Source organism: Lemur catta, chromosome 14, assembly GCF_020740605.2.
Source record: "Lemur catta isolate mLemCat1 chromosome 14, mLemCat1.pri, whole genome shotgun sequence".
In the NCBI taxonomy this organism is placed as follows: domain Eukaryota; kingdom Metazoa; phylum Chordata; class Mammalia; order Primates; family Lemuridae; genus Lemur; species Lemur catta.
This window is the reverse complement of record NC_059141.1, coordinates 59,380,982-59,407,368: the sequence shown is the minus strand read 5'-3', so window position 1 is coordinate 59,407,368 and position 26,387 is coordinate 59,380,982. Positions and strand designations below refer to the sequence as shown.

The 26,387-nt window shown below is 53.1% G+C and overlaps 2 protein-coding genes across 4 annotated transcripts; one reads left to right on the top strand and one right to left on the bottom strand.

Moving 5' to 3' along the window:
- Window positions 1–1,842: 1,842 nt before the first annotated feature.
- Window positions 1,843–10,966, bottom strand: LRIT1 (leucine rich repeat, Ig-like and transmembrane domains 1). The gene is made up of 4 exons (XM_045568303.1): window positions 10,830–10,966; window positions 6,836–7,302; window positions 4,211–4,516; window positions 1,843–2,969 (listed from the first exon to the last, which is right to left on the bottom strand). Exons 1-4 carry the CDS (start codon window positions 10,949–10,951, stop codon window positions 1,993–1,995), a joined length of 1,872 nt encoding a protein of 623 aa, XP_045424259.1. The 5' UTR covers window positions 10,952–10,966; the 3' UTR covers window positions 1,843–1,992.
- Window positions 10,967–12,991: 2,025 nt separating this feature from the next.
- Window positions 12,992–22,282, top strand: RGR (retinal G protein coupled receptor). 3 transcript variants are annotated; one of them, XM_045567758.1, is made up of 7 exons: window positions 12,992–13,107; window positions 14,690–14,846; window positions 15,850–15,971; window positions 18,553–18,706; window positions 20,100–20,217; window positions 21,315–21,428; window positions 21,918–22,282. In XM_045567758.1, exons 1-7 carry the CDS (start codon window positions 13,029–13,031, stop codon window positions 22,047–22,049), a joined length of 876 nt encoding a protein of 291 aa, XP_045423714.1. In that variant the 5' UTR covers window positions 12,992–13,028; the 3' UTR covers window positions 22,050–22,282. The 3 variants fall into 3 exon arrangements, with proteins under 3 accessions (XP_045423714.1, XP_045423713.1, XP_045423715.1); XM_045567757.1 differs by having other exon boundaries at window positions 15,838–15,971; XM_045567759.1 differs by lacking the exon at window positions 21,315–21,428.
- The last annotated feature ends 4,105 nt before the right edge of the window (window positions 22,283–26,387 follow it).

The window sequence follows — 26,387 nt, the reverse complement described above, 5'->3', positions numbered from 1 at the left end:
TATGTGGCTTTCTTTACAGAAGTCTGCTGACGCCTGATGTAGACAGTGTCTTTGTCATCTTCTGACCAAGTACTTTCTCTTACCAATGGCTGTGGCCGCAAGTGGTGGTCAGATGCACCCTCCAGGTGATGGGAACGCCATGCTCACGTGCACAGGTGCTCTCATGGTTCTGATCCCAGGTTCAGTGGCTCAAAAAAGAAATCCATTTCCATCGTTACCCTGCTGTGAACTGCACTGCAGGGAATGATACTGAATACAGACCCTCTGCCTGGCCACAAAGTTGTCAAAGAACTGGATTCCAAAAGAAAATCCATCACTGCCCTGTATAAATTATCCAACTCTTTGCTCCTCAAGGTTTCTCATCTGTAAAATCAAACAGCCCAGCCTCCACAGTGGGTATCATGAGTATCCAATGTGAGGAGACCGGTGGAAATATTCATACGGTAAGACTTTTGTAAATGTGAGGGGAATGGCTTTAGAAATCATGGCATCACACTGGTTTATATATAGAAAATATCCAACATGATATGGAATCTCTTGCATGATACTAGCAAAATAATTTTCTTAGATCACTTGCTGTCCCCAAATTCCCTCAGTTGTTACCCAAAAGCTTGGCACAGGCACCCTGGATGCTCCTCTCACCAGAGCTCAGCCCTGTAAACAAGAAACAAATTGCACCTTCTTCTGAGAACATTGACAACCCAATCCACTCCAGTGCACAGAGACAGCAAACATCTCGGTGGTTTCCCAGCTTTAAGAAAAACTGAACAGAAATCCTCCTTTGAAGTGGCTTGCCGAGCAACCAGGAAGGCTTCGAGACACCCTTGGGAACCCAGGTAAGTTTCGGTAAGAGTCACAAAGGCTGCTACCCAGGGGCAGAGATGGGCTGTGTGCCAGACAGCTTTGGGTGGGAGACGGTCTCTCAGATCCCTCCAGTCGGACATTCTGAAAGCAAATGGGCAGTGATCTCTTGGGCATCATCCAGTACGCTAGAATTTATTGGAAATCAAATGATTGCCTCTAGGCAGAATAGCACCCAGAGAACAAATGTTAGAATTCAGTGAGGAAACAGTATGTACGAGTGTTGGGGTGTATATATGTGTATGTTAGTGCAAATGAGTGACTACAGATATGACTGATGCATAGAGAGACTGTGTGTGAGTGAGTGACTACGCGCTAGCACACATGTAATCAAGATGCAGTACAGGAGGGTGGGAAGGACTGTTGACCATGGAGCCCAACTGCCTGGTCCAAATTCCAGAGCTACCATTGCCTAGCTATGTAACTGTGGGCAATACGGTAGATTATATCACAGCTCAGCAAATACTGCCTTTCCCCACCAACACCTTCATGGAAGAAGTGTCCTTATTTGCCCCATTAAAATTGGGTTTGGCCCTGAGACTTGGTTTGGCAGATAGGATATGGCCAGAGGTGGCGGTGCTCCAGTTCTAAACTAAGAACTTAAGAGGCATTGCATGATTTTGCTCCTTCCTCTGATACCGTCTGACCCCGTCTGACCTCGCCAGGAAAGAACCCACTGCTCCTCTCCAGCCCGGGCTCCAATGAGACACAGAGCAGAACCACCTCAGCCAACCCACAGACCTGTGAATGTGAAAATCAGTGTTTGTCATGTATACCACTGAGATTTTGCTTTTATTTGTCAACACAGCAAAAATCGACTGATACAGGCAAGTTACTTAATCGCCCCAGGAGATTGGAGAGAATAGTGCTGCCTGCTGCAAACGGCTGTTATGAGAATTCAATGAGTCAATGCATATTAAGCACTTACAACACTTCCTGGCACATAGTAAGTGCTCAATAAGTATTAGCTGTTGTTGCTGCTGCTGCTGCTGTTGGGTGTAAGTGTCTGAGTAGGCAGGTACCCAAGCGGATAAGAGTGGGTGAGCATGCACTCAGGTGTCACAGTGAGCGTGTAAGAGGCAAAGAAGGAGAGTGGACGGGGCAGGTGCGTGAGTGGCAGGAGCTCGCCCCTCAGCAGAAGAACTCGTTCATCCTTCTGCTCCCCCTGGCCCCCAAGGCCTGAGAGTCCAGGCTGGAACGGGCCGAGAGGAGCCTGTCGGCCTCGCTGAGACTGTGCCGGGACAGCTCCTCCAAGCCGTCATCGCTGTGGCCCAGCCTCTCCAGGTTGACGTAGGTGCCCGTGGCCTCGGCGGAGCCCCTGGTGCGGCACTTGCGGCAGCGTCTCTGGAGAGCACCGCAGCAGACCAGCAGCGTGAGAGGCAGAGCGATGACCGCAGCCACACTGATCACTACCACGTTGATGAGCCGCTGGGTGCCCTCGGCGTCCACCACCTCGTTGGTTGAGAAGATGATGCACTGCTCCTTCCGGGGCACCAGGCCCCGCATGCAAACGCATGCCACGTACTTAGTCTTGGGCACCAGCCCATGGATGGTGACAGTGGTTTTCCCAGGCTGCACAACCACCCGCTGCATGTTGCGCTGCCCAAAGACGGCATAGAGAACGCTGAAGGCAGTTGTGTTTTTAGCCTGGGGGGCCTTCCACACCAAGGACACGCTGTGGTAAGAGTGCCCCACCACCTTGAGAGACCTCACCATGCGGGCCTCCTGGGGCTCCGCCTGCCCGGCGGAGGGCTGTCCTGGGGCGCCCATCTGCAAGTGCTGGAGGGTCAGTTCCTCCTTCATGCTGGGCACAGAGGGCCCAGTGGCCAGGACAGCAGGTTCTGCCATATGGGGGACATGCCTGGCCACCAGCTTGTTGTTGTAGATGGCAGCTTCCGCCCCCTCGCCTGTCCTTGCCCACAGCGCCCCTGGGCTCCCACTGTGCTCTGGGGAAGTCTGGGGGTCGGTGACAATCAGGGAGATGACAGTCTCGGAAGCCCCCAGGAAGTTCTTGGCCTGGCAGACGTAGTCTCCAGAGTCAAGGTGGGACACCGCAGGCAGGCCCAGCAGACTCCAGCTCGTGCCATCACTGGAGACTTCCTGGCGCACTGGGAGGAAAGAGGCACAAATGGGAGAAGGAATGAGCCCATCTGCTCCATGCTCCCTTCCAGGGCCAAGTTCACAGCCCCTGGGCTGCAAACAGCCTACTGAAGACCCTGTCACCCTGAGAAAACACTGGCAGTCATTCAACTTTTCTTAGACCAGCCAAGGGTATCAAGATTACATGGAGCTCAAATTTGGGGAGCCCCTGGAGCCCCAAGCTAAGGCAGAACCTAGGAATGATATCCCTTCCAAATCTGACATGTTCAAATTGTGTTCAACAGGGCCCTGGAGTCCCGCAGAGGTGACGCCTCAGGGCGGCAGGCAGGTGCGCTGGGGGAAAGGTGGATCTTGGTGAATGTGGGCCAAGGCCAGCTGGACATGCCCTGCCCACCCTGCCCTTCCCCTCTGCTGCTTCAGCTGGAGTGTCTTCACCCTCCTGTTCTATGTAGTGGAGTCCCTCGTACAATTGTGCTTATAAATTGATTTCAAACCCACTGTCCTAGAGTAGCGGTCACCACCCTTGTTGAGGGAGACACAAAAGAAAACTGGGAGGGATAGACGGTCAAGTGCTAAGAAATCTTTCCTCAACTTTCTTTCTGCCTGCGGGTGGCCAGGACTCGCAAAGGACCCCCACCCCCTGCCATGACAGAGACAACCATCTCTGCCCACACAGCACCGCAGAAAGAGCACACCCCATGCAGTCAGCTAGACTGTACGTGCTGTGTGACGCAGGCCACGCATTTAGCCTCTCTGAGCCTCCGTTTACTTATATACAGCATAAGAAGGATACTCAGGCTGCTCTTTAAAGTTCGATGACATGGTGAGCATAACACACTCAGCGTAGTGCTAGACCCACACCAGGAGCTCAATAGATGGTAATACTTATCATTAATTACTCCAAGTGATTCTGACTTAATATTTACAACTGGGAATCTTACTATAAATATTAAATACACTAAGAGAGTGTCTTCTACCAAAAAGTCAGCTTTTTACTCCTCTCAGAATGGGCCCCAAATCCCCGGTAGAGTGGCTGGTGGGAATGACAAGAAAGGCTGAGAGCCACCAGCATCACTGAACCTGTTGTCCCCATTCCCTGCCCCTGGCAGATCCTGTCCAACCCCCCTCAGACAGATGGGAGCCCAGCCTTGCTCAGACAACCTCCCTCTGGCCCTGCCCACTCCCCATTTGAGACCCCCTGCCTACCCCCATCTGGGGTCTCCGCACGGCATCCTTGTCACTCACACACCTGTGCCATTGAGGGGGCTGCCACTGGCCCTCCTCCAGCTCATCTCAGGCCCAGGGACCCCAGTGGCTCCACAACGTAGCAATACTGTGGTGCCCAAAGAGGACTTGACACTGGCCACCCCTGGACGGAGCTCCGGGCCCTGGCACTTCCTCAGTTCCAGCTGGCTGAAGGCCACTCCAGCCAGGCTGCGAGGACTGGCACACCTCACCCGGGTCTCAATGAAGGCCAGGTTTGGGGCCCAACCATCCAAGAAATGGACCAGGTCATAGAGTCGGCAGTCACACACCCAGGGGTTGTCCTGCAGCCCTGCAGGGGTGAAAGAGAAGACAAGATATTCAGATAGATCCGCAGGCCCTGCTCCTCTTCCCCCAGGGAGGACAAGGCAGGTTCTCAGCTCAGAGTCCGCAGCACTGGCCCCTGGGCCCAGCTCCCTGCCTTGCTGGTTTTATGACTGAAATCTGATTCTTCATCTTGAATGACAGCATTACTTCCCTTTCAGGGTTTCTGTAAGCATAAACAAAGATAAATCATATTAAGCACTGGGTAGGCCATACAGCATACTGACAAAACTGGCAATTACTTTTGCCATTCTTGGACTGAACTTTTCAGTCCACTGGCCAGGCAATATTTCTGTAATAATTATAATATGCCAAAATCCAATTCCAGAAATGCTTCACTGGCCCCTTGATCCCCAACTTCCTAGGATAAATGACACTTTCAGCATCACCCCAGCAATGAGGGTGGCTGCTCTGAGCCATGGTCCCTTTGACATAGGCTCAAGTGGGGGTAAATAGTGGAGTGAAGAGGCCAGGAAATCAAATCCTAGGGTATATCCCCAGCGTCTTTACTCTAAAATTGAACATTTTTATAGAGCTAAAAGCAGGTAGCTGCACCCACCCTATCAAAGAACCTTATAAAGATAGAGTGGTACCATGTCTCCTCAATTCCAAGGCACAATTTCTTCTTATAGATTTGCATTTCTGAAATGCAAGATAAATGCATTTGATGTGATGTCCCTTTTATCCTCCAAAGATTTATTAAATTTGATAGTCTAATAATAAAGGACATCGTGTACATTTACGTACATATATTTGATATATTTGGAAGGGGGAATGTCAAAGAGTTGGGGAGGGTTAATTCAGACCTGATTGTATATTCATGACTCCCAGGTCCCTTTGAGCACTAACTAAGGATGCCAGTTTCTTCTCCTATCTCCCCTTTGCCCCATCTTACCAGTGGCTGCTGCCTTGTGTCACTGGTTAAATGCATTTAATGATACACCTGCAACTCAAGATTCATCAATGCCCAGCTCTGGTGGTGAGCTACCTGGCTGTCACTTTATCACAACAGGGTCAAAAAGAATCAATGCAAAAAGCAAAGTTAGAGGACAGTGAAATTTTCACCTGTCAGATTGCAAGAGTTAAACATTTTGGCGATTTTAATTGTTGGCTCCATGAGTGAATAGATTTTCATCCATTTTGTTCTCTGCTGTTTCCCCAGCACCTAGAATTGGAACACACTAAAAACACTTGCTGGGTGGAAACATGAATCAGTGGTCTCACACATCTACTGGGTGGAGTGAGAATTGCCCCCCCCCTTTAGAAACTATCAGATTGATTTTTAAATATCTAATATGTGCACTGTGTGAACTAGCACTTCCGCATCTCTGCTCCTGTCCTAGAGAAACATTCGTAGGTGTGCACAAGGATGCACTGTCAAGAGCGTTCTCTGTGGCATTGCAGGTTTTAACAAAATAATGGAAACAATCTAAAAGTCCACTGAATAGGGAAAGGCTAGAGAAACTATAGTATACTGTGTTTATCCTATAAACAAAGTATACTGTGGAATATTGTACAGTAGTTTAAACAAATGAACTTGATCCACTTGTATTAATTTAGAAAGATCTACAAGATACATTGTTGTGTCAAAAAGTTACTGATTAATGCAAATAATATGACAAAATTTTATGTAAAACACACACATAACTTTTCTGTGTGCATGTATCTATGTGTGTATATATGTCTATATGTATGCGTATGTAAATATATCTTAAAAGATATGCAAACAAGTATAAAGTATCTACCTTTGGGGAAGGGTTTGGAATAGGAAGAGAGGACAAGAGGGTCTTTAGCATTTTCTGTGATGTTTTAAATGTTTACGTATATTCATGGATGAGTTGTATAATTCAAATTAATCATCCAGAGTGAGTTACGCCTCCATCTGTCATCCTCGGGGCCAGGCAGGTGCCTCGGGCAGGAGAGGAGGACCTGGCTCACCTGGTAAGCCACTGGTTTGTTACCAACAGGAAAGAATCGGGGAAATGCGGCGCCAGCTGGTGTATGTGCTAAACCATTCAACTCTGAGCTGGGGAGTTGAGTCTCTGGGGACCTTCTCCCGTGTGACCCAGCTGTGTGACCCAGAAGACCCCTCCTGTCACACTGGGATTTGAACTGCCACAGTCTGGCTGGGAGCTTGAGCCCCTAAACCTGCTACTCTCGGGGATCTCACTCAGTTTTCACACAGGCCGGAAGGCAGGTATGGTGTCGCTGTTGCAGACAAAGAATGGAAACTCAGAGGGGCTGGATAACTTGCCGAAGACCCCGGGGAAAGGATGCCGCCTCTTACCCAGGACCAGTCTGGTGTGGTGGCCGGGGAGGAAGAGGCCGGTCTTCAGGTGAGCCCAGGTGCCCAGCAGCTCCTGCGGCAGCCGCAGCAGCTGGTTGCCGGAGAGGTCGAGGAAGGTGAGGTTGCCCAGGAAGCGCGCGGCCTCGGGCGGCACGGCCGACAGCCGGTTGGCCTGCAGGTCCAGCAGCCGCAGCTGGGGGGCGTCCCCGAGCGCCGCCCAGGGGAAGGCGGCCAGGCGGTTCCCCGGCAGCCGCAGCTCCCGCAGGCGGCGCAGGCCCCGCAGCGCGAGCGCGCTCAGCTCGCCCAGGGCGTTGTAGGGCAGCCACAGCTGCTCCAGGCGGGCCAGCGGCGCGAAGGCCCCGCCCGGCACCTGGCGTATGGCCGTCCGCTCCAGGCGCAGTCTGCAGGTGTCCGGAGGGATGGACGCGGGGGGCAGGGTCATGTCGGGGTCGTTGCACACCACCGTCCTGGTCACAGAAATGGGGGATATTGGAGCGAGGGTCCGGGGCTGGGATCGCCCACCGCCTCCTCCATTCGCGAGGCCCTCGGGGTCTGCCTGTTACCACGGGACACCCACACCCACACCCGGGCCCAAGGCCTGGGGAGCTCTGCGGAGGGGCCCGGAACAAGCAGCCTTGCTTTTTCCCTTTGGGAGCGGGGGGGTCTTGCTTTCAGAGCCTTTCACAGGGGTCCCAGGAGGGCCACTTGGTCTTCACCGGCCTGCAAGACCTCACTCTTGCTGCCACAACTGTTAGGGCCCATGACAGCCCACAGCGCCTGCAGTGCGCCGAGAATGAGTCCTAGTCATAAAGCCTGTGATCACCTTGTGCAGTGTTACACTGCATATGTGTTAAAAGTGTTTGCTAAATTATACCTCAATTTTTGTAACTGTTTTGGCTTTTCATCATCTTTTTAAAAATATGCCAGAAGCATCAAAAATGGAAGTGGCCCAAGTCTCTCCTGACTCTGAGGGGCCACAAGATGACCAAGGTGCATGAAAGCTGGAACTTGGCAGCCACACAGCTGGGTCCACATCTGGGCTCTTTGCTCGCTGGCTGTGTGTCCTTGACTACATGAAGCAACCTCTCTTTTCCTTTGTTTTGCCATCCTAAAAGACCCCACCTCACTGAGCGGTTATGGAGTTTAAATGAGATAATGTATGTACAAGCCCAGCATGCTGCCTGTCACCCCAAACAAGGTCAAGGCTGCTGATCACTGTCATAAATTCTGCATCTCAGCCCTGCAAGTAGGTTGGGTCAGTCGTGTCACCTCCTTCTGCCCAAACCGTGACTTCTGAAACCTTGTTCTGTTACATTTGAGACTAAACCTAAGGACAGCAAGATAACAGGAAGCCGTCCCTGCCCTCGAGGAACCAACTCTGCAGGGCTGTGTTTTATGGCATCAATGTCAGCTGCACACTCCTATAAGGCAGGATGGAAAGGGAACAATTCCCAGGAAGGTAAAACTTGGAGGCTGGGCTTCGAGGCCAAGCCCTTGAGCAGCCCCAGTTTCATCAGGAGTGGAGGGCTCGTCTGCTCACACTGGAGGGGACGGGGGAGGTCGTGTTTTGTTTTGCTAAGGGAGGTTGTTCTCTTGGAATAACACGACATACTGCTCATGTCAGGCCTTCCTGATGTCACACACACCCCACCGGCATCCGTCTTCTTCACTCACACACTCTACTTAAAGGCGGCTGGGCTGGCTTGTTCTTCCTTGGAAACGGTGCCCACAAAAAGCACAGACATTCCCACCCACTCATGTTGCTCACATACACATAGAATTCCTACTAAGTGATGGGAGATTCAGAAGAGAATCAGACTCACAGCCCCTGTCTCTGTACAGCTTATAATCTAGCTCAGGAAGAGCATTTAAGGCAATGATATTTTTGGCTAATAATGCAATTTGGGTATTGCAGGGAGGAAGGTATGGATGTAGGTGGGAAGAAGGGAGTTGATGGGAAAACACATCTTGGATGGGAGAGAAAACGGTCAAGAGAGGAATTAAGGGAAACCAATAAGAACCCAACATGGTGGGTGTGGTGGCTCATGCCTGTAATACCAGCTACTAGGGAGGCTGAGGCAGGAAGATGGCTTGAGCCCAGGAGTTTGAGGCTACACTGAGCTATGATCGTGCCACTGCACTCCAGCCAGGATGACAGAGTGAGACTCTGCCTCTAAAAAAGAAAAAAGAAAAAGAATAGCCCAGTGCAAGCCTACGGCACGATTCCTCCTGCTGGGGCAAACTGGACACAAAGAGGGTAGGGACACATCTGTCCAGGTACCCAGCCTGGGCTCTCCCACAGGTACACACACTCTGTTCACGACTCAGGAATGTGGAGGTGGGCAGGTTGTCCAGGCTGTTCAGACGTAAAGGCGGGGCTCCCTGAGAGGCCGTGGTTAGGGCCTGAGGAAGGCATCTGAGATGTAGAAGGCAGTCTTGGTTTAACTACACAATCCATAGCCCTGGCCACTGGGACCTCAGCAACCCTTGCAGTCTTTCATGGCTTCACTTCCCTCACAGGACACTCTATGCAGATGGGCTGGTGCACATCAGTCATGGGACAGTCGGACAGGCAGAACCAGTTATAAAAGCTCTGACTTCAGAGGCAGAAATGGCCACTGACTGACATTAGAGGCCTTAGAAACTGCCCTTGGAATTACATCTTCCATCCTAAGACTGACTCTACTGCTTGGAACTCCCCCGGGTTCCCCACTCACAGCAGCAAGACAGATGGGAAGAAATGGAATCAGAATGCCTGGGTTGCAGGATCAGTTCCATCAGTGATGCTGGGTGACTTTGAGCCCTGTGCTCTCTGTGGGTTGTGGAGAGGGCTCTTAGTCACTCTAGTCACACTTCCCTTGGCCATGGGCTATTTCCCAGCTTTCTCAGGGCTCAGCCTGGCTTCCCCTGGGGAGAGCATCGTTGCCCTCCATATGGGTTGGAGCCTCAGACACTTGGCCCAAATGGAGCTCTTTCTCTTCCTCAGACCACACAGGATGTCCTTTCCTGGTGGTCCCTCTCCATCCTCTGGTCCCTCCATCTCCCAATCAACTCAACACCCATTGCCCAGACCATTGGAAGGGTAGCATTGTTTCCCTGATCAGAGACCATCAATGGCTCCCACTAGTTATTTAGGAAAAGGGAGAAAGAAAGTATGAAATTCCAGAAGGTTGGAAAGATGATAGGAGGGGCTGAAATCTCTGAGCAAGTTAGGAAATGCAGAGGTCATTAATGGATAAGCTGAAGAAGTTGGAGAAAAGATGGTTTAAAGACTGTTAAAGAGAAGAAGAAAATGCACCATAGAGGAAGAGCAAGGGCACACAAAGCACAGTGGGCTTGGATCGTCCCATGGAAAGGGACGAGGAGAGCATAGAGGTGTTCTGAGGGAGGAGACGGAGGCTGGGTGGAAGTCAGGAGGAGGCTGGGGTGGAGAGGGCACACTTGCCACGGGGTGGGCACTCCTGGCCTTTGGGAGCGCCCGTGGAAAGGGGTCAAGGCTGAGGCTCCCAGGGTGGCCAGAGGGGAGGAGCAAGAGGAGACAGGTGGTCCCATCACGGATGGGGTGGTAGGAAACACCTGAGCTGTGACTGGGTATCCCTGGGAGGCCAGGAAGGAGAATGGAAGAGGCCTGGGTAAGAAGGGGCTGGGGAATTATAGAAAGGAAGATGGAATGGCAGGAAGCAAGGGGAGGAAAAGAAAGAGGTCTTTAGGGAGGGCTCCTCTCAACTGGGAGCCTGGAAGAGGACTCAGGAAGGACTTCCTGGAACTGGTACACCTGTGCCCCACCCCTGCCCCATATGTAAAGGTACCTGGTACCTCTTGGACAGAGCCCCTCGCTTGCTGGAAGAGAATGCAGCGCGGACCACCCCCACAGGACCCTGGGATCTCACCCGGCCTCAGGGTCTGAGGGCCCTGCCTCCAACCCCTCCCAACCCAGCCTAGCTGGAAACGCAAAGGGGACTGAGCCACCCACCCCACATACCCGGTGCCATACCTGGCCTTGCTGCCATCGCCCAGAATATGGAGGCTGCAGCTGCACAGAGATGGGCAGGAGCCCCGGGCCTGGGGGAGCCACCCAAGGGCCAAGAGCCAGAGCATGCCCACTGCCAGCCTCATGACTCCCGGCTCCTTTCTGGTCCGGGCAGGGGCCTGTCCCTGGACTGCTCCGTCCTGCCAGCCCAGCAAGCCCAGCAGCAGCCCACTTGCTCATCGGCCCCTGACACCCGCCCCTGAGGCCATGGGATAAACACGGACAGGCTGGGGATTAGAGGGGGAGTCCCAGTCGCAGCACTCAGCGGCTTATTGCTTTCTGAATCACCCAGTCCTGAGGGGGAGGGGGGTGGGGACCCCCTTCTACAGCAAAAGCCTCAGGCCCAGAGAGGCCAGGGCTCAGCAGGGCGGGGACAGGTGGGCAGCTGCCCAGAGACAAGTGGCTACTGGACTGGCCACCTGCAAATCACCCCATGCCAACCAGGCTATGGACGACAGAGACCCCACTGGGGTGCCTGGGCTCAGGGAAGATGGAGACAGAATCCAGGCTTCTAATAAAAGTCTTTGGAAATTGGTACTGGGGGTTGAGATCTGTGGCTTCATGTCCCCAGTCCCTCATGCCCATGGGCCTAGGCAGCTCTAGACCAGTGAGGTATGACCTAGGGAGACTCCCAGGCCCCAGTGTACACCTAAAATGCCCAGCTCTGTGCCAGGCCTGTTCTAACACTGGCTTCCAGGAGCTGTTGGTTTTCATCCCTCACTCTCTTCCAATCTAGCTAATAGGATTTTCTCGATGCTTCCCACCTGTTCTCCCTCCTCCCCGAACCCAGCGACCAGCATGTCCATTCCTTCATCTCTGCCTCTTCCTCCCACTCTCTTCGTCTAGCTGAACTCTACCCTCTGATCCTTGCTATGTCATGCTTCCCATCTTCCGTGATCTTGCAGGCATGGAAAAAGGACTGACATACGTATTAACCAACAACCTAAGATAGAAACTAGGAAAGGCAGGAATAGAATGAGTTGCTCCACCAGAGTGAATCAGAAGATGCCAATGACAAGCGCCTGAGCCCAGGGGTGATCGGGCTTTGGTTCCAGCTCCATGTATGAATCACTGTGTGACCTCAGGCTGGTTCCTAATTGCTCTTAGCCTCAGTTTTCTCATCTGAAATGGATAATGGTATCTAATTCATGGGGTTGTTTGTAGACTTGTTAGAAGGTTCTTTGGCACAGTGCCTGGCCTCAATAAACATTAGCTGTATTGCCAGTAGTGCTCTGGGGCTTGGCTTCTTCACGTGATAAAGAGCTAAGTTGCCCTAGATCAGTGTTTCCTGATTTATATCTTACCTCGAGCCAGCACATAACAGTGCATAATGTGCCAGTGTTCCAAGAAGTCATTTGGAGAAGCCAAAGCTCTTAGCCTGGGGCCTGGGGCCACTCACCACAGAGAGCAGCTGTCTATTCCGAGCCAGCGTCCTGGGAGACTTTCTGTGCTTCTCTGGCTCCAGTGCTCAGTGGGAGACAGGAAATCCACCGTGAGGTCCATATCCACAATGCATCCTTCTAACTAGGACTTAGACAGGCTATGGGCAAAAGACACTTAACATTGCAGACGGGGAACCTGGGAAGAGCCCAGGTTCTGGAGAACCCCAGTCTCTAGTCTCAGCTGGGGTTCCTCCTCAGACAGCAGGTGACTTCCCAAACCTCATCCTTTCCCCAGTGCTTGTGAGCACACGCATGTGAGCCCATGGGCACACACAAATGCACACCCACGCACATACATGCACACAGGCACTCAGCTTGTCAGCACTACAAACATGGAAGGGCCTGGCCCCTCTCCAAGTCTCAGGAACAGCTGCGGCTCAAATCCTTCCTTTGGCTCCCTTCCCTTGGTTATGCAACTCTCTTCCAATTCAGCTCTCAGCCACACACCATTTGGATTTCCCAACCTTAATCCTGCTCAGTGGGGCTGGAATGAATGAAACGGCTCCATCCTGGCTTCACAAAGGCTGCACTGTCCAACTGGTGAAGCGGTTCCTTCTGCCGGGGCCAAGAGGATCATTAGAAGGGGGAGGCAGCAAGAAGGAGCCCAATGTCTAGCATAATAACCTGCATGTGCCCTCACGAGGGATGGCCCTTTAAAAGGGAGGGGCCTGGCTGTGGGGAGCCAGAGACAGCTGAGCCACAGCGGGGAGGGACAGTGAGGATGGCAGAGCCCGGCACCCTGCCCACCGGCTTCAGGGAGCTCGAGGTGCTGGCTGTGGGGACCGTGCTGCTGGTGGAAGGTGAGCCAGGCAGGGCCTGGGGTGCAGCAGGGGCCCGGTGGGTTCTCAGGATCTGAGCTGCCGCTGTGCAAGAAAAGGTCCCAAACCCAGCAGGGTGTCAGGTCCTCTCCTTTGCCTGCTCCTCAGTGTCTGGACCCAGAGGGTCTTCCGACCGCTGCACGCCAGCTGGGAGCCAAGGCAGAGAAGCCAGGCAAGGTCAGGGAGGGAGGGGCTTTGAGAGGGGGACATCTGCCCAGGAGATGACCAAGGAGCAGGCTTTAAGATTTTTTATATCCTTCCGGCTGGGAGAACATTTAATCCACTCTCTGGAAATCCTGGCAAGAATCCCACGTAAGATCAAGCCCCCGAAAGGCTCTGGAGACAGACAGCTCTGCCACCTGCTCTTGTCTGATTGCAACCAAGTCCCTTTCGCTCTCTGCCTTCAATGACTTGACATTCCAAACGGGTGGTCGTGAGTGGGAAAGTGGGTGCAAAGTGGTAGCCTAGACAGACACCAGGGCCATTTAAGTTCACTCACTCCCATCCTCTCCAGCCCCATCACCACTTCCACTGTGATCCTAACATTTCCCCTCTAAGGGCACTTGGGTCCCTGAGGGGCCTGCCTCAACCTGCAATCCCCAAGGTGCTCACTGCGGCTGGAGCTAGAGGCAATGTCCATCCTGGAGCAGAGCTGGCCCATGCTGGACTGATGGGGAACGCAGCCCTTGTTCAAAGCAGATCAGAGCAGTAATCAGCACATTTTCTCACCTGAGAACTGACAGTGGAGAGGGAATGATAGCCACTAGGCTGCTCCTCTAGGCCCTGGACACAATTTTCTGGTGATCCCAGCCTGTTTCTCCCTTTCCTGAGAGCCCTACAATCTAGCACCCCTTCGGGTCCTCAAAAATCCCATGAAATTTGATCGCTTTATGTATTTGCACATGCTATTCCCTCTTTCTGGAATGCCCTTCCATGCACTCTCCTCCAGGTAAATGCTTACAGTTTTGAAGGCAGGATTCCTTCCTGTTCCTCACCTTGGATGGGGGAAGCCGAGGCTCAAAGAGCTTAAAGGGCAGCAAGTGAGTGTCCAAGCTGAAATTCAAGGATGGGTCTCTCTGCCTCCTGAGAACTCTCCCCTCAAGTTCACCTCACTGCCTGGCATCCCAGGCAGCTCCCAGCTCTAATATCAATTCCTCCTCTCTGAGGCTCTCCCTGTCATTGCTCCACAGCCCTTGGAGGAAGCATTTTGGAATCCAAAAGACCTGAGTTCAAGTTCCAACTCCACCGCTTACTAGCTGTGTACTTAGGCAAGTTAGCTAGCATCTCTGAGGCTCAGGCTCCCGGCTGTAAGTGGAAGACAGTATCCGAGTGAAGAATGAATGAGATGAAGCCGTGCAAAGTGCTCGTTGTGGTGCCTGGTGTGTGATACATGCTTGGCGGGTGTCCCTGGTGATGACTGTTAACAGCACGAACGTGCTGCGCTGTGTGGATCGTCCTCCTTGTTGGTCTGGGAGGGTGCTGTGGCTCCACTCTCCTCACGGGTCCTGTTCCGACCCCAGCTGGGCCTCAGCGCCCCCAATGCCGGCCCCACCCTTCCTTTCAGCTCTCTCCGGTCTCAGCCTCAATGGGCTGACCATCTTCTCCTTCTGCAAGACCCCGGAGCTGCGCACTCCCAGCCACCTGCTGGTGCTGAGCTTGGCTATTGCGGACAGCGGGATCAGCCTGAACGCCCTCTTTGCAGCCACATCTATCCTCCTCCGGTACCAGCCCCCTTCCCGGTCCACAGGCTCCGGGGCCCTGCCTGGGGCCTCGCCTCTGGGCGCTGGGCAGCCAGGCCTGAGGGTTCCTCCAACCTATAGAAAACTGACCAAGGGCAGAGGGGACAGGCTGAACTAGGCTAAATCCGAATTCCAGGTTATCCCTGAAGAACCATGGCCAGTTTCTGGGAGACAAAGAGATGGCAGGCTGTAACCAGGCAGCCTGGGTTTGAGACCTATTTGGCTTCGTCATTTCTAGTTCTCGGCTTCTTTTGTAAATTGGATATTATTGCCTCAATCATAGGGATGGGTAGAAGTATTGACTTCTATTATTAGTAAATAACTTAAAACAATGCTTGGCAGGGTGCCGTGAATAAGTGTTTGTGAAAGCAAACAGGATTCGGTCTGGTGTGCAAACCAGGACCTTCCAGCGCGGCCTGGGAAGGTGTTTAAAGATTGTTTTCCTAAGCAGACTGAACAGTCCGTTCTGGCTTGGGGCACTGCGCATGGAAGCTGGAGCCCCCCGCACGTGAGCGCTCAGGGCTGGCCAGCCTGGGGCTCTGAGTCAGGGAGGATTCCTCCGCCCACAGTGAACTGAAGCTTCGAGAGCCGGGAGGCCTGGGGTCTACCCTCTGCCTGCGCCTTCACCTGCTGTGTGACTTTGGCTTCAGTACCTTTTCCTCTTTGAGCCTCAGTTTCCCCACCTGTAGAAGGAAGGCGTGAGCTCTCCTGCAACAGAGGCATTCGAGCGCTCAGAGAGACCCTCCGGCCCAGCCCCGGTGCAGTCAGTCACTGAACCTGGAGAGGGTGCGTTGGGCTCCACGCCTTTGCCTGGCGACTTAAGCTCTAAGGGCCTCAGTTTCCTCATGGGAAAAACAGAAAATAAGGCCCTCTTTGGAGGGGTGGGCACAACGCTCAGGAACACGCCCGCCAAGCTGTGCTGGGCAGGTGTGGGAGCCGGGAGGGACAGGGGGAAGGGGTCACTGGTGCCCAGTGTCTCCCACAGGCACTGGCCCTACGGCTCGGATGGCTGCCAGGCTCACGGCTTCCAGGGCTCCTTGACAGTGTTTGCCAGCATCTGCGGCAGCGCGGCCATCGCCTGGGGGCGCTATCACCACTACTGCACCCGTATGTCTCTGGGCTCCCCAAGTGGCGTTCGGGGAGGACAAGGGGCAGGCGGGGGTGGTAGGAACAAGGGCTGCTCCGAGTTTCCCAGGGCAGGGGAGCGCGGGTGGTGTGAGTGTGCAGGAGGCCTATCGAGACTGTCCCTTGCAGTCCAGACAGTCGGGCAAGTCAGGAATCCTTTCTTAGTCTCTTCCTCTGTGAGATGATTTTAATAACCAACCTCAGTTTTATTTTGAAATGAGATCATGGATACAGGAAATGGCCTTGCAGACGGGCACTTCTGGGGGCAGAAAGGCCGTGTGAACGTGTGTGCAGCCGGCACGTGCCCTGGCACCGCACACTTCCATGGGGCCTCTGCTGGGGATTCACAAAGACTGGTCCAGGTCTAGATTCCCCAAGCTGCAGTGCCAAACACCATGCTCATAACTGGCCATAGCAGTGTACCACCTGCTCTGTTTTTACTTGATATTATTTTTCTTAAAGATGACTTGCAAAAATTTAAACACCTGCTTTAATTTCATTCTGAACAATATCTGTGATATCACAGGTTTAATGTTCTTATCATGTTAGCACACATCAAAATAAAAGCATGTTCATCCAGAGATTGTCTAGGATCCAGCGCTCCACCAGGGATGTGTAAACATGCTTCAGGGAGCTGTGGCTCAGTCTCACAGCAAATCCGCAGCTTGCAGCCTAGGGTGCAGAGGCACAGAGAAGTTTAGGAGCTTGCCCAGGGTCACACAGTTAGTAAAAGCAGAGCTGTAACTGGGCATGGCCTGGATACTTCCAAGTCCTGAGCTATGGATTTGCCCAGCACGGAGGGTGTTGTGGGGTCCATGGCCAGCACAGCCTCAAGCCCTGGGCATGGCCCTTTGGGAATACACAGACCTGCCCTGGCCATTGTCACATGTACACCCCACCCTCAGCAAAGCCATAACCCTTGCAGGTCTCTCCTATCACATGCCTCTCTCCAGGCCAAAAAGCTGCCTTCATTTTTATCATTTCTAATGAGGCTGGGACAGCCCCTCCTGCCCACCGGGCCTTGGAGTGCCTCTCCCATTACTCCTGTCCCAGCCCTTGCCCACAAATCTCCCTCAGACCATCACACACACACACACACACACACACACACACACACACACACACACAGCCCACACCTTCTCAGACAACAACAGGCTTCTCTGCCTCAGTATAGAACAGTTCATCCCTGTGCTGGGGCCTCAGATCAAAGCCCTTCCTGTCCTGGAGGGCACAGCAGAGCACTCTGAAGACAAGAGAGGGGGGAGCAGGTGGTCTGAGCTCACCTATTCCATCACTGGGTGGCCGTGGGCTTGTCACCTTGGTCATCTCTTTCTAAAGCCAAAGAGCTGATGCAACACATGGATCCAGGTAGATATTAATTGTTGTGTCCACAATTGCGATTGGGAGTTTCTTAGTCTACCTCAGCTATTATAACAAAATTCCATAGGCTGGGAGGCTTAAACAACAGAAATTTATTTCTCACAGTTCTGGAGGCTGGGAAGTCCAAATTCAAGGGCCAGCATGGTCAGGTTCTGGTGAGGGCTCACCTCTGGGTTTGTAGATGGCCACCTTCTTACTGCATCCTCACTTGGAGAGAGAGATTATCACTCTTGTGCCCCTTCCCATAAGGGCACTAATCTCATCATGATTACCCCACCCTCATGACCTCCCAAAAGCTCTACCTACAAATGCCATCACATTGGGAATTAGAGTTTCAACATATAAATTTAGGGGGAACACAAACATTCATTTCATATCAGAGGGTCACACCTAAGCAAACTCCATCTGGAGCCATGTCAGTAGAAGCAAAATGTCAGATGTAAGAGGTTGTAGACATGCTCTTCTCTTCTGATCAAACCCCACCAGGAGTCCTGTCCTCTGTCCTGGGGTCTGATCTACAAAGGAGTATGACAAATGAACCACAGACAGAGGAGGGCTTGGGAAAGGCATCCTGAAACCAGGTCCAGGGGGAATCACTGCATGGAAAGGGCTGAATGACACTGCAGCAGGAAGGGGTATGGGGGAGGGGACAGAGAAGGTCAGGCTAGTGGGGCTGGATCACACCAAAAGAGGCTGCTGGGACTCAGACTCTGCCATTGGCACTGAGGTAGGGCCCCAAGCCCAAGTCAAGAGTTCTCAGGGGGTATAGTGGAAGCAGAGACAGTGACCCACTTCTGAGCAAGAGCCAGGATGGTGGAAGGTCCAGACTTCCACCTCCCTCACCTACCACTCTCACCTGCACCCCTGCCCATGCCTCTTTCCCAACTTTGGCTTTGGGAAACCCATCTGCCTCTTTTCCATCCCCTCCTTCTCTCTGTCCTCTGAAGAAGATGGTATAGTGTCTACGCAGAGACCTTCACCTTCCATTATCTCTTATATTCTTCATAACAATACTAAGGCAGAGATTATCATTACCATTGTGGGACAGAAAACTGAGGCCCCAAGCCATTGACCATAGAGCTGGGATTTAGGGACACTCTTCGTGACCATGGAGTGCATTCTTTTTCACTCTGCCAAGCAACCTCCTTGTCACAACCTCACCTTTCTCCTCTGTCCCATGCAGGCAGCCAACTGTCATGGAGCACGGCCATCTCTCTGGTGCTGTTTGTGTGGGTGTCTTCTGCCTTCTGGGCAGCCCTGCCCCTCCTGGGTTGGGGACACTATAACCACGAGCCACTGGGGACATGCTGCATCCTGGACTACTCCAGAGGGGACAGGTGAGGTGGGAGAAGCAGCTTTGAGGCTCCCTCCCACGGGAGTCTTGGCTTTGAGCCCTTGTAGAAAGGTTGCCCCAGCTGAAAATCCAAATGGGGAAATGTCAACATTTGCCAGACAATCTCAACGCCTTGGCCATGATACCCACCAGCGGGTTGACAGTGGGACTGGGAAAAGACTGTTCTGAAGACTGGCTGAGTGATGGGAATTTTATGCAAATTGAGGCCCAGAGTTGAGCCCAAGAAAGGGCATTATGTGGTGACCCTTGGCTTGTGTTGGTTTCAACAGTCATGGAGCCCCGCCATCCCTTTGCCATCTTCAGCACAGTCAGCTGTCCCAGCTCTGACTTCATCCATTTCTAGAGGGATTCAGGCCTGCAGTACAAGAGATTCAAAGAACATTAAGATCTTTGCATTGGGAGGGGCTCCCTGGCATGGAAATCGACTCTAGGAATTCCCTGAGCATCTGCCATGAGCAAATCTTTGGAGAGAGAGGACTGAAGGCAGGAAGGTCCCCACCACCATGGGGGCCTGTGTTCTGATACTGCCCCATCCAGGTGGCTCTGAGAAGATGAGGGCTTAGGGAGACCCTCTGGGGGCTTCCTTGAGGAGTGGCCACATGGGCTCCAGCCCCCCTTGCTTCCATGTTGCATTTACATGCCTTACCCAACATGTTTACTCATGAAGCATCTGTCCACATGGCAGGCTTCCCAGGTGAAGCCCACTTGAGTTCCCTGTGCCTGGTTCAAGTGTCCCTGCGGTGCACTCCCCAGCCAGAGTCCACCCAGTCCCTCTGGCAGCCCTTCCTCCCACCCCTCTTCAATGGACAGCTCCAAGGTGACAGGGTCTTCCCTTCACAAAATGGGAATCTGCCTCCCCATGACTCCCACCTAATCCTGGCCAGCCCTCCCTCCTCCCTGTGACCTATTCCTGGGACCCCAGACTCTTCTGTCATTCCTTGTTCAGTGACATGGTATCCAATCTCCTTGTTGTCCACAGGCTCTTTTCAAATCCCTGTGCCTAGAACACTCCTTGAAAAGTTCCTTTCTCTGGGTCCCCTGACATCCCCACCACTGAGTGAACACATGTCCCAAATTAAAGCATCTCATTCTTTGTGCTTGAGGGGCAAACCAGAGAGCAGGGCTGAGCACTTGAACTTGAAGGAGGCTCTTCCTTCTCTCAACCCCCCCGGCTCCCAAAGGCAGTTCTAGGAGGACCTCATAGCTCCCTGCTCCAAAAGGGAGTTCACCCAGGACCCAGGAGTGAATACACTCTGAGCACTTGTCTGTTGGGGGTGGTTCCCCACATGTTACCATCTAGAGCAGGCTAGTGGGCCTATGGGGGCAGCTGACCATCCTGAGAGCTGACCTCATTCTTCTAACCTCCCCGCACACAGAAACTTCATCAGTTTCCTCTTCACCATGGCCTTCTTCAACTTCCTCATGCCCCTCTTCATCACACTCACGTCCTACCGGCTCATGGAGCAGAAACTCAGGAAGAGTGGCCATCTGCAGGTAAGGACCCACCTTCTAGAGCAGCAGAGATTTCTCAGTCCCTCTCCGGGACACCAGGGAACATGAACACTGTGACAGACAGCAACCAGGGGTTTTCTGTTTTCAACAATCAGGAGAAAAATCTAGGCAGTGTACAGCACAGGATGTTAGGCCTGGAAACCGCCCTCCCCTCGCTTGGATCACCAGGGCCTGGGGAGCGGGGTCAGGACTGCTCAGGTCTACCCAGACCCTGCAACCCCGAGAGCGAGTGCTCCCTGCCGGGCACCATCCGTGCTGCTACACTTCATTCTTCCCAAGGCTTTGAGGTTTGGCACAAAATTACAGGCTTTTTAAATGCTACTTTGAAATTACCTTGAGATGTTTAATTTAATCATAGTCTCAGGCCGTTACCCACAACATAAAAAAATCACACCTGCAAGCACATTTGTCCAAGAAAAACAATACTTCAAAATAAACCATCCTGGCCATTTTTGAATTTCTACATTAATATTTCCCAACCACAATTTTCTTTTCACTGTGTCACCTAGACATCCTCTAGCAAATGAGTCATAACAAGCAGCAAAGATTAGAACAAAACCAGATATTAATATTCCTTTATGTGCATTGTCATTTCGTCTTTGCAACCACGCTCTGAGGAAGGAGGTTTTATTACCCTGTGTCACAGACTAGAAAATTGAGGCTAAGAGGGTTAGCTAAGTGCCAGAAGGCACACCCTGGTAACCATAGCAGGGCTGGAGCCAAGTAGTGCATTCCCTTGTGGCCCTGGGTGGTACCAGGGCATCACCCACTCCCTGTGTCCGTCTGAGACCCACAACATAAAAAATCACACCTGCAAGCACATTTGTCCAGGAAAAACAATACTTCAAAATAAACCATCCTAGCCATTTCTGAGTTTACAGACAAGGAAACTGAGGTCAAGTAAGCTTAAATAACAGGCTTAGGGACTCCTCTGGTCCCAAGTTCCCCTGCAGGCCCCGCCCCTTCCTGCAGCCTTGTCGGTGCTGCCCAGCCCTGCTGAGCGCCAACCTGTCCCCAGTGGCACGGGGCTGCAGGCCACCTGGAGCAAGCTGACGCCTCCTGTGCCGATTTCTCCCCAGGTGAACACCACTCTGCCAGCCAGGACGCTGCTGCTCGGCTGGGGCCCCTATGCCCTCCTGTATCTGTACGCGACCGTCGCCGACGTGACTTCCATCTCCCCCAAACTGCAGATGGTACCGACACCTCCAGTACCCAAAGCTAGAACCCTCTCTGTCTTTGTGTTTCTCTGTCTCTCCTCATCTCTCTTTCTGGATTTACGGCCCCCATGTCAGTCTCTCTCTCTTTCTTTCTTTGAGCACTCACAATGCACAGAGAATTAGGCTGTCTTCCTCACCCTCCTGGGCCACACCAGGCTGCTGCTTGACATTGCCTAAGCCTCATGTGAAATGACAGGGACAGCCAGCCAGATGGTGCACATGCGCACTCTGGGACCAGAAGCTGAGATCGGTACCCAGACGGGAACACATGGCTCTGGATGGGAGTGTGTTTCCGCGGGGCTCCACCAGCCACACAGCTTGCACCAGCTACTCAGGGATGGCTCAGAGGCTGCAGAACCAAATGATTGGCAGCTGCAGGGGGAGGGGGATTCGGGTCACCAGTTGGGACCAGGGAGAGAAGCGGAGGCTTTGAAGCTTCTTTCCTGGACTTTTCTGCCACGACAGGTGCCTGCCCTCATTGCCAAAACGGTGCCCACGATCAACGCCATCAACTATGCCCTGGGCAGTGAGATGCTCCGCAGGGGAATCTGGCAGTGCCTCTCACCGCAGAGGAGCAAGCAGGACAGAGCCAAGTGAGCCAGCTGCCCTGGACTGAGCCCCAGGCCGGGGGGCTGCCCCAGGAGGCCTGCCCAGGAGCCTCCAAAGCCAAGCCCCAGACACTCATCACCATCCCCAGTGGCCCCGTTGCGCCTGGCCCCAGGCTGGACACAAGATTCAGAGACACCAGGCTGCGTGAGAAGAGCTGGAGCTTTGGAACCAGCCCTCTGCATGGAGGCTGAGAGACCTCGGCAAAGTCCCTCCTTAACTTTCTAAGCTGTAATGTAAGGATGTTAATACGGACTTCACAGAGTTGTGAGGCTTGAATGAGATAACACGTACTCACCAAGCACATACTTATTAAAACAGCCGTTAGTGAAGACTTGGTCATACCCTTTAGGGACTCGGTCTCACATAGGAAGGGTCACAGCCCCAGGGTTTACTTGTGGGAACTCGACCCAGGCTGCCAGCGTTCAAACAGCACTTACTAAATCATGATCTGGTGCCAGCGACTTGCTCTGCCTGTGCATCCGTCTCCCAACTTGTCAGGTGAGATGACAATAATGGTGACTCAACCACACAGAAAGGACCAGAACGTTACCTGTCATGTTAAGCGCTCACCAAGCATTAGCCACCAGCACGCACCAGTCAAAGCCAATCCCAGCTTATGTGGGACTTGGCCCGCACACTGCTTAAAAATGTACTGGGGGCCGGGCGCGGTGGCTCACGCCTGTAATCCTAGCACTCTGGGAGGCCGAGGCAGGCCGATCGCTCGAGGTCAGGAGTTCGAGACCAGCCTGAGCAAGAGCGAGACCCCATCTCTACTAAAAAAAAAAAAAAAAAATAGAAAGAAATTATTTGGCCAACTAAAAATATATAGAGAAAAAATTAGCCAGGCATGGTGGTGCATGCCTGTAGTCCCAGCTACTCGGGAGGCTGAGGCAGTAGGATTGCTTAAGCCTGGGAGTTTGAGGTTGCTGTGAGCTAGGCTGACACCATGGCACTCACTGTAGCCCGGGCAACAGAGACTCTGTCTCAAAAAAAAAAAAAAATGTATTGGGATTAGTGGGCAACATTTAAAAATCAGGACACTTCATTTAAAACTCCAGATGTCGGAAGATGAGGCTCTAGCAGCCTGCCTTCCTCCATGGTGACAGTTTGCAGAGCTCAGGGGTGGCTCTGCCCTTTGCCTGGGATGCGTGCTCTTCTGTCAGCTGTAGTGCATGTGTTCCCTGCAGACCCCGTGGACCTCAGGGTTGTGACACTAACGCAGATCCCTGGACGTACAACTGCAGCTCCCACAGAGTCAGCACTTGGGGGCCAGGTGTGGCAGGTGCACGGTCCTAGGTGGGACTTGTGGCCCTAGAGGGAGGTGGAGATGGTTGGCAGGGAAGCCCAGGCCCACACAGAAAGTCTGGCGGTGGAGGGGCCCTGGCCCAGGCACTGTGGAGGCCAGGGGAGAAAGCCCCATCCCATGGATCTGAGGGGAGGAAGAGACAAGTCCCTGGGATGTGGGTGGGGGGTGTAGTGTAAACAGCCTCCAGAGTCCCTGTGGACCAGGACCTGCCTCTCAGTTTTGCAGTTGTGGAAAATCAGGCCACATATGCAGAACTCACAAGACATTCTCACAAAGCAGGGGCCAGTTCTGTCATTTTGTAAAAGCAGGTGGAGTGGGGAAGGGAGGCAGCCTTTTCCTGGCCCCGTTTTCCAGACCACACCCTGTGCCAGGCGCTGTGGAGACCAGATGCCACTCAGCCTCGCTCCCGTGCCCACAGGACCCTTGCCTTAGGCCCTGGAGTTGAGGAAGGGCAGGGAAGCCCTGGGGCCTGAGCCAGCGCTGGGCTCATGCACAGGCTGAGTGGGTGACAGGGACAGTGATGGGGCCAAGGTCCAGAGATGCTGACTTTGCCCCAACAATCCTTAAAAGGTCTTTTACTCGGCATCCGCCCTTCACTCCACCGTTACAGACACTCACTCCCTAAGGGGGACGAAGGAACTCTGGGAGAAGGGAAGGGAGGAGACCTCCAAGCTCAGAGAGAGGAGGAGCGGAAGACAAGAGTGGCTGGTGTCAGCCTCATCTAGGAGCCATCCCTGGTGCCCAAGTGAAGAAGGAAAAGCCAAACACATCAGTGTCCTCACCTGCACTCGGAGGTGAGGCAGGGAGAGGCAGGCTGGCCAGGCTGTGGCCGGGATGCCTTAAGGTCTGGCCCTGCCTCCCCAGGGCTTCCCGGAGGAGGGGAGGGTGGGCCCCGGCATCTCCGCCCGACCTGGGTTGCCAAGAGACGGGAAGGGCTGAAGCAGTGCCCAGCTGGAAATGAGCAAAGCCCCACTTAAAGTGACTCACTTCAGAAGCCCCAAGTCTGCCCACACCCCCAAATTCCACTCACAGAATGGGCTTACGGAGCCTCATCAGTTTCGGGCTTTTCTGCCCATGTCCTCAGGCAGTTTTGGGATCTTGGTCCCCTGTGGACGGACACTGTCTGCCATCCTTCCCTCCAGCTCCCTGGCGTCCCCATGCCCTTCCTTGTAGAAACTCAGCTGCCTCCGGGGGAAGAGGACAACGGAGGCAGCTGAGTCCTGTCTCAGGTCCACCTTCCTGCCGGCCCTCAGCACAGTCACTGAGCTCGCGTAGGAATCAAAGTCCTGCCACCCCTGGCATGCAGCCAGGACCTGACAGAACTTACACGTCAGCCCCCAAAGACCTAAGGCTCGCTTTGCTCTGCCCACCTCCAGGGTGGATTCACAGCCCTCAAACTTCTGCTGATTTTCTACAGTGAACACGTATCACTTTTGCAATCAGAAAAATATATGTTGGCCTGGTGCAGTGGCTCACGCCTGTAATCCTAGCACTCTGGGAGGCAGAGGTGGGAGGATCACTTGAGCTCAGGAGTTTGAGACCAGCCTGAGCAAGAGCGAGACCCCGTCTCTACTAAAAACAGAACAAATTAGCTGGGTGTGGTGGTGCACTTGTAGTCCCAGCTACTCGGGAGGCTGAGGCAGGAGGATCACTTCAGCCCAGGAGTTTGAGGTTGCTGTGACGCTACAGCACTCTAGCCGGGGCAACAGAGTGAGACTCTGTCTAAAAAAAAACAAAAAACAAAAAAAAAGGAAAGGAAAGGAAAGGAATGGAAAGGAAGAAAAGAAAAGAAAAGAAAAGAAAAGAGAAGAGAAGAGAAGAGAAGAGAAGAAAAGAAAAGAAAAGAAAAGAAAAGAAAAGAAAAGAAAAGAAAAGAAAGGAAAGAAAAGAAAAGGTATATAAAGAAAGAAGTTACTTCCACCTCCCCAGCTGCTGCCATTCCTCTGATCCTGCTGAAAGTCTCTCCCCTCCTCCCTCACTCTCCACCTTCCGCCTCCCCCAACCTGGGCTCCTGGGAAGCAAGGTCACTCATGTGTCCCCGTAATGCCACCTAGCGGGCACAGTGTCCTGCTCCCCCCCAGATACGATGGGGTTTGGGGGGCCATGCCAACAAGGTCCCCTGGCCCACACTATCTATCACTGGCACCACTATGCTCTCTCCAAGTTCCCTGTCTCAGGGAAAGCTGAGGCCACATTGTAGAAAGGGCCCATGAGCAAGGTGAGAAGTCTGAGCCCCGAGAAGTCAGGAAAGAAGAGTGAAAGCAACATTCAGACCATCGCAGAGCCTCATCCGCAGAGCCTGAAGGCTCAGAACATCTTCACGAGAGGCCTGGGGCACCACCCAACCTTGCCCTGCAGGCCTCACCACGCACCGGCCCCCTGCCTCCACCCACACTGCTCCACCAAGAGAACACGCTGATACGCGGACCCCCAGAATGGACTTGGAAGAGGCCGCCAGGAGGCAGATGCACATCCGGAGCCAGGCAAGCACCAGGCGCCAGAAAACGCCAGCTCAAGCCATCACCTCCTCATTTGTAAGGCAGCATCCATTGACCTCCTGAGTCCCTGTCTCTGTCATTTAGCTCTGATACGTCCGACTAGCCACCCAGTGTATACATAGTGAACCGCTGCTGCGTGCCAGACACGGTGCTCGAAGTGATGACACGGGGCCAAGGTCCTTTCCGGGTACCTCGGGAAAATGCCCATCGCCCCTTTGTGTCTTCGTGGCATTTGTGAATAAAATACAGGTGCTAACAGTGACTAGGAAATTAAAAGTACAAATTATGGTACAACCATGTGGAATCAGGCATAATAATAAGGTTATCAAGACAGCCCAGAAGTTTCCTTCAGTATCTCCAAAAGTCCTTACCGCAAAACTGAACGCTTTTCCCTCATTCTATACGAGTTAAGCACACATTCTGAGGTGCATCGTGTACTTGATTTAATCATGTGTTTCAACAGAGCTGTCCGCCACTGAAGCCCATTTTAGCCTCATTCTGGAGTTTTAGAAATTTTTGTGG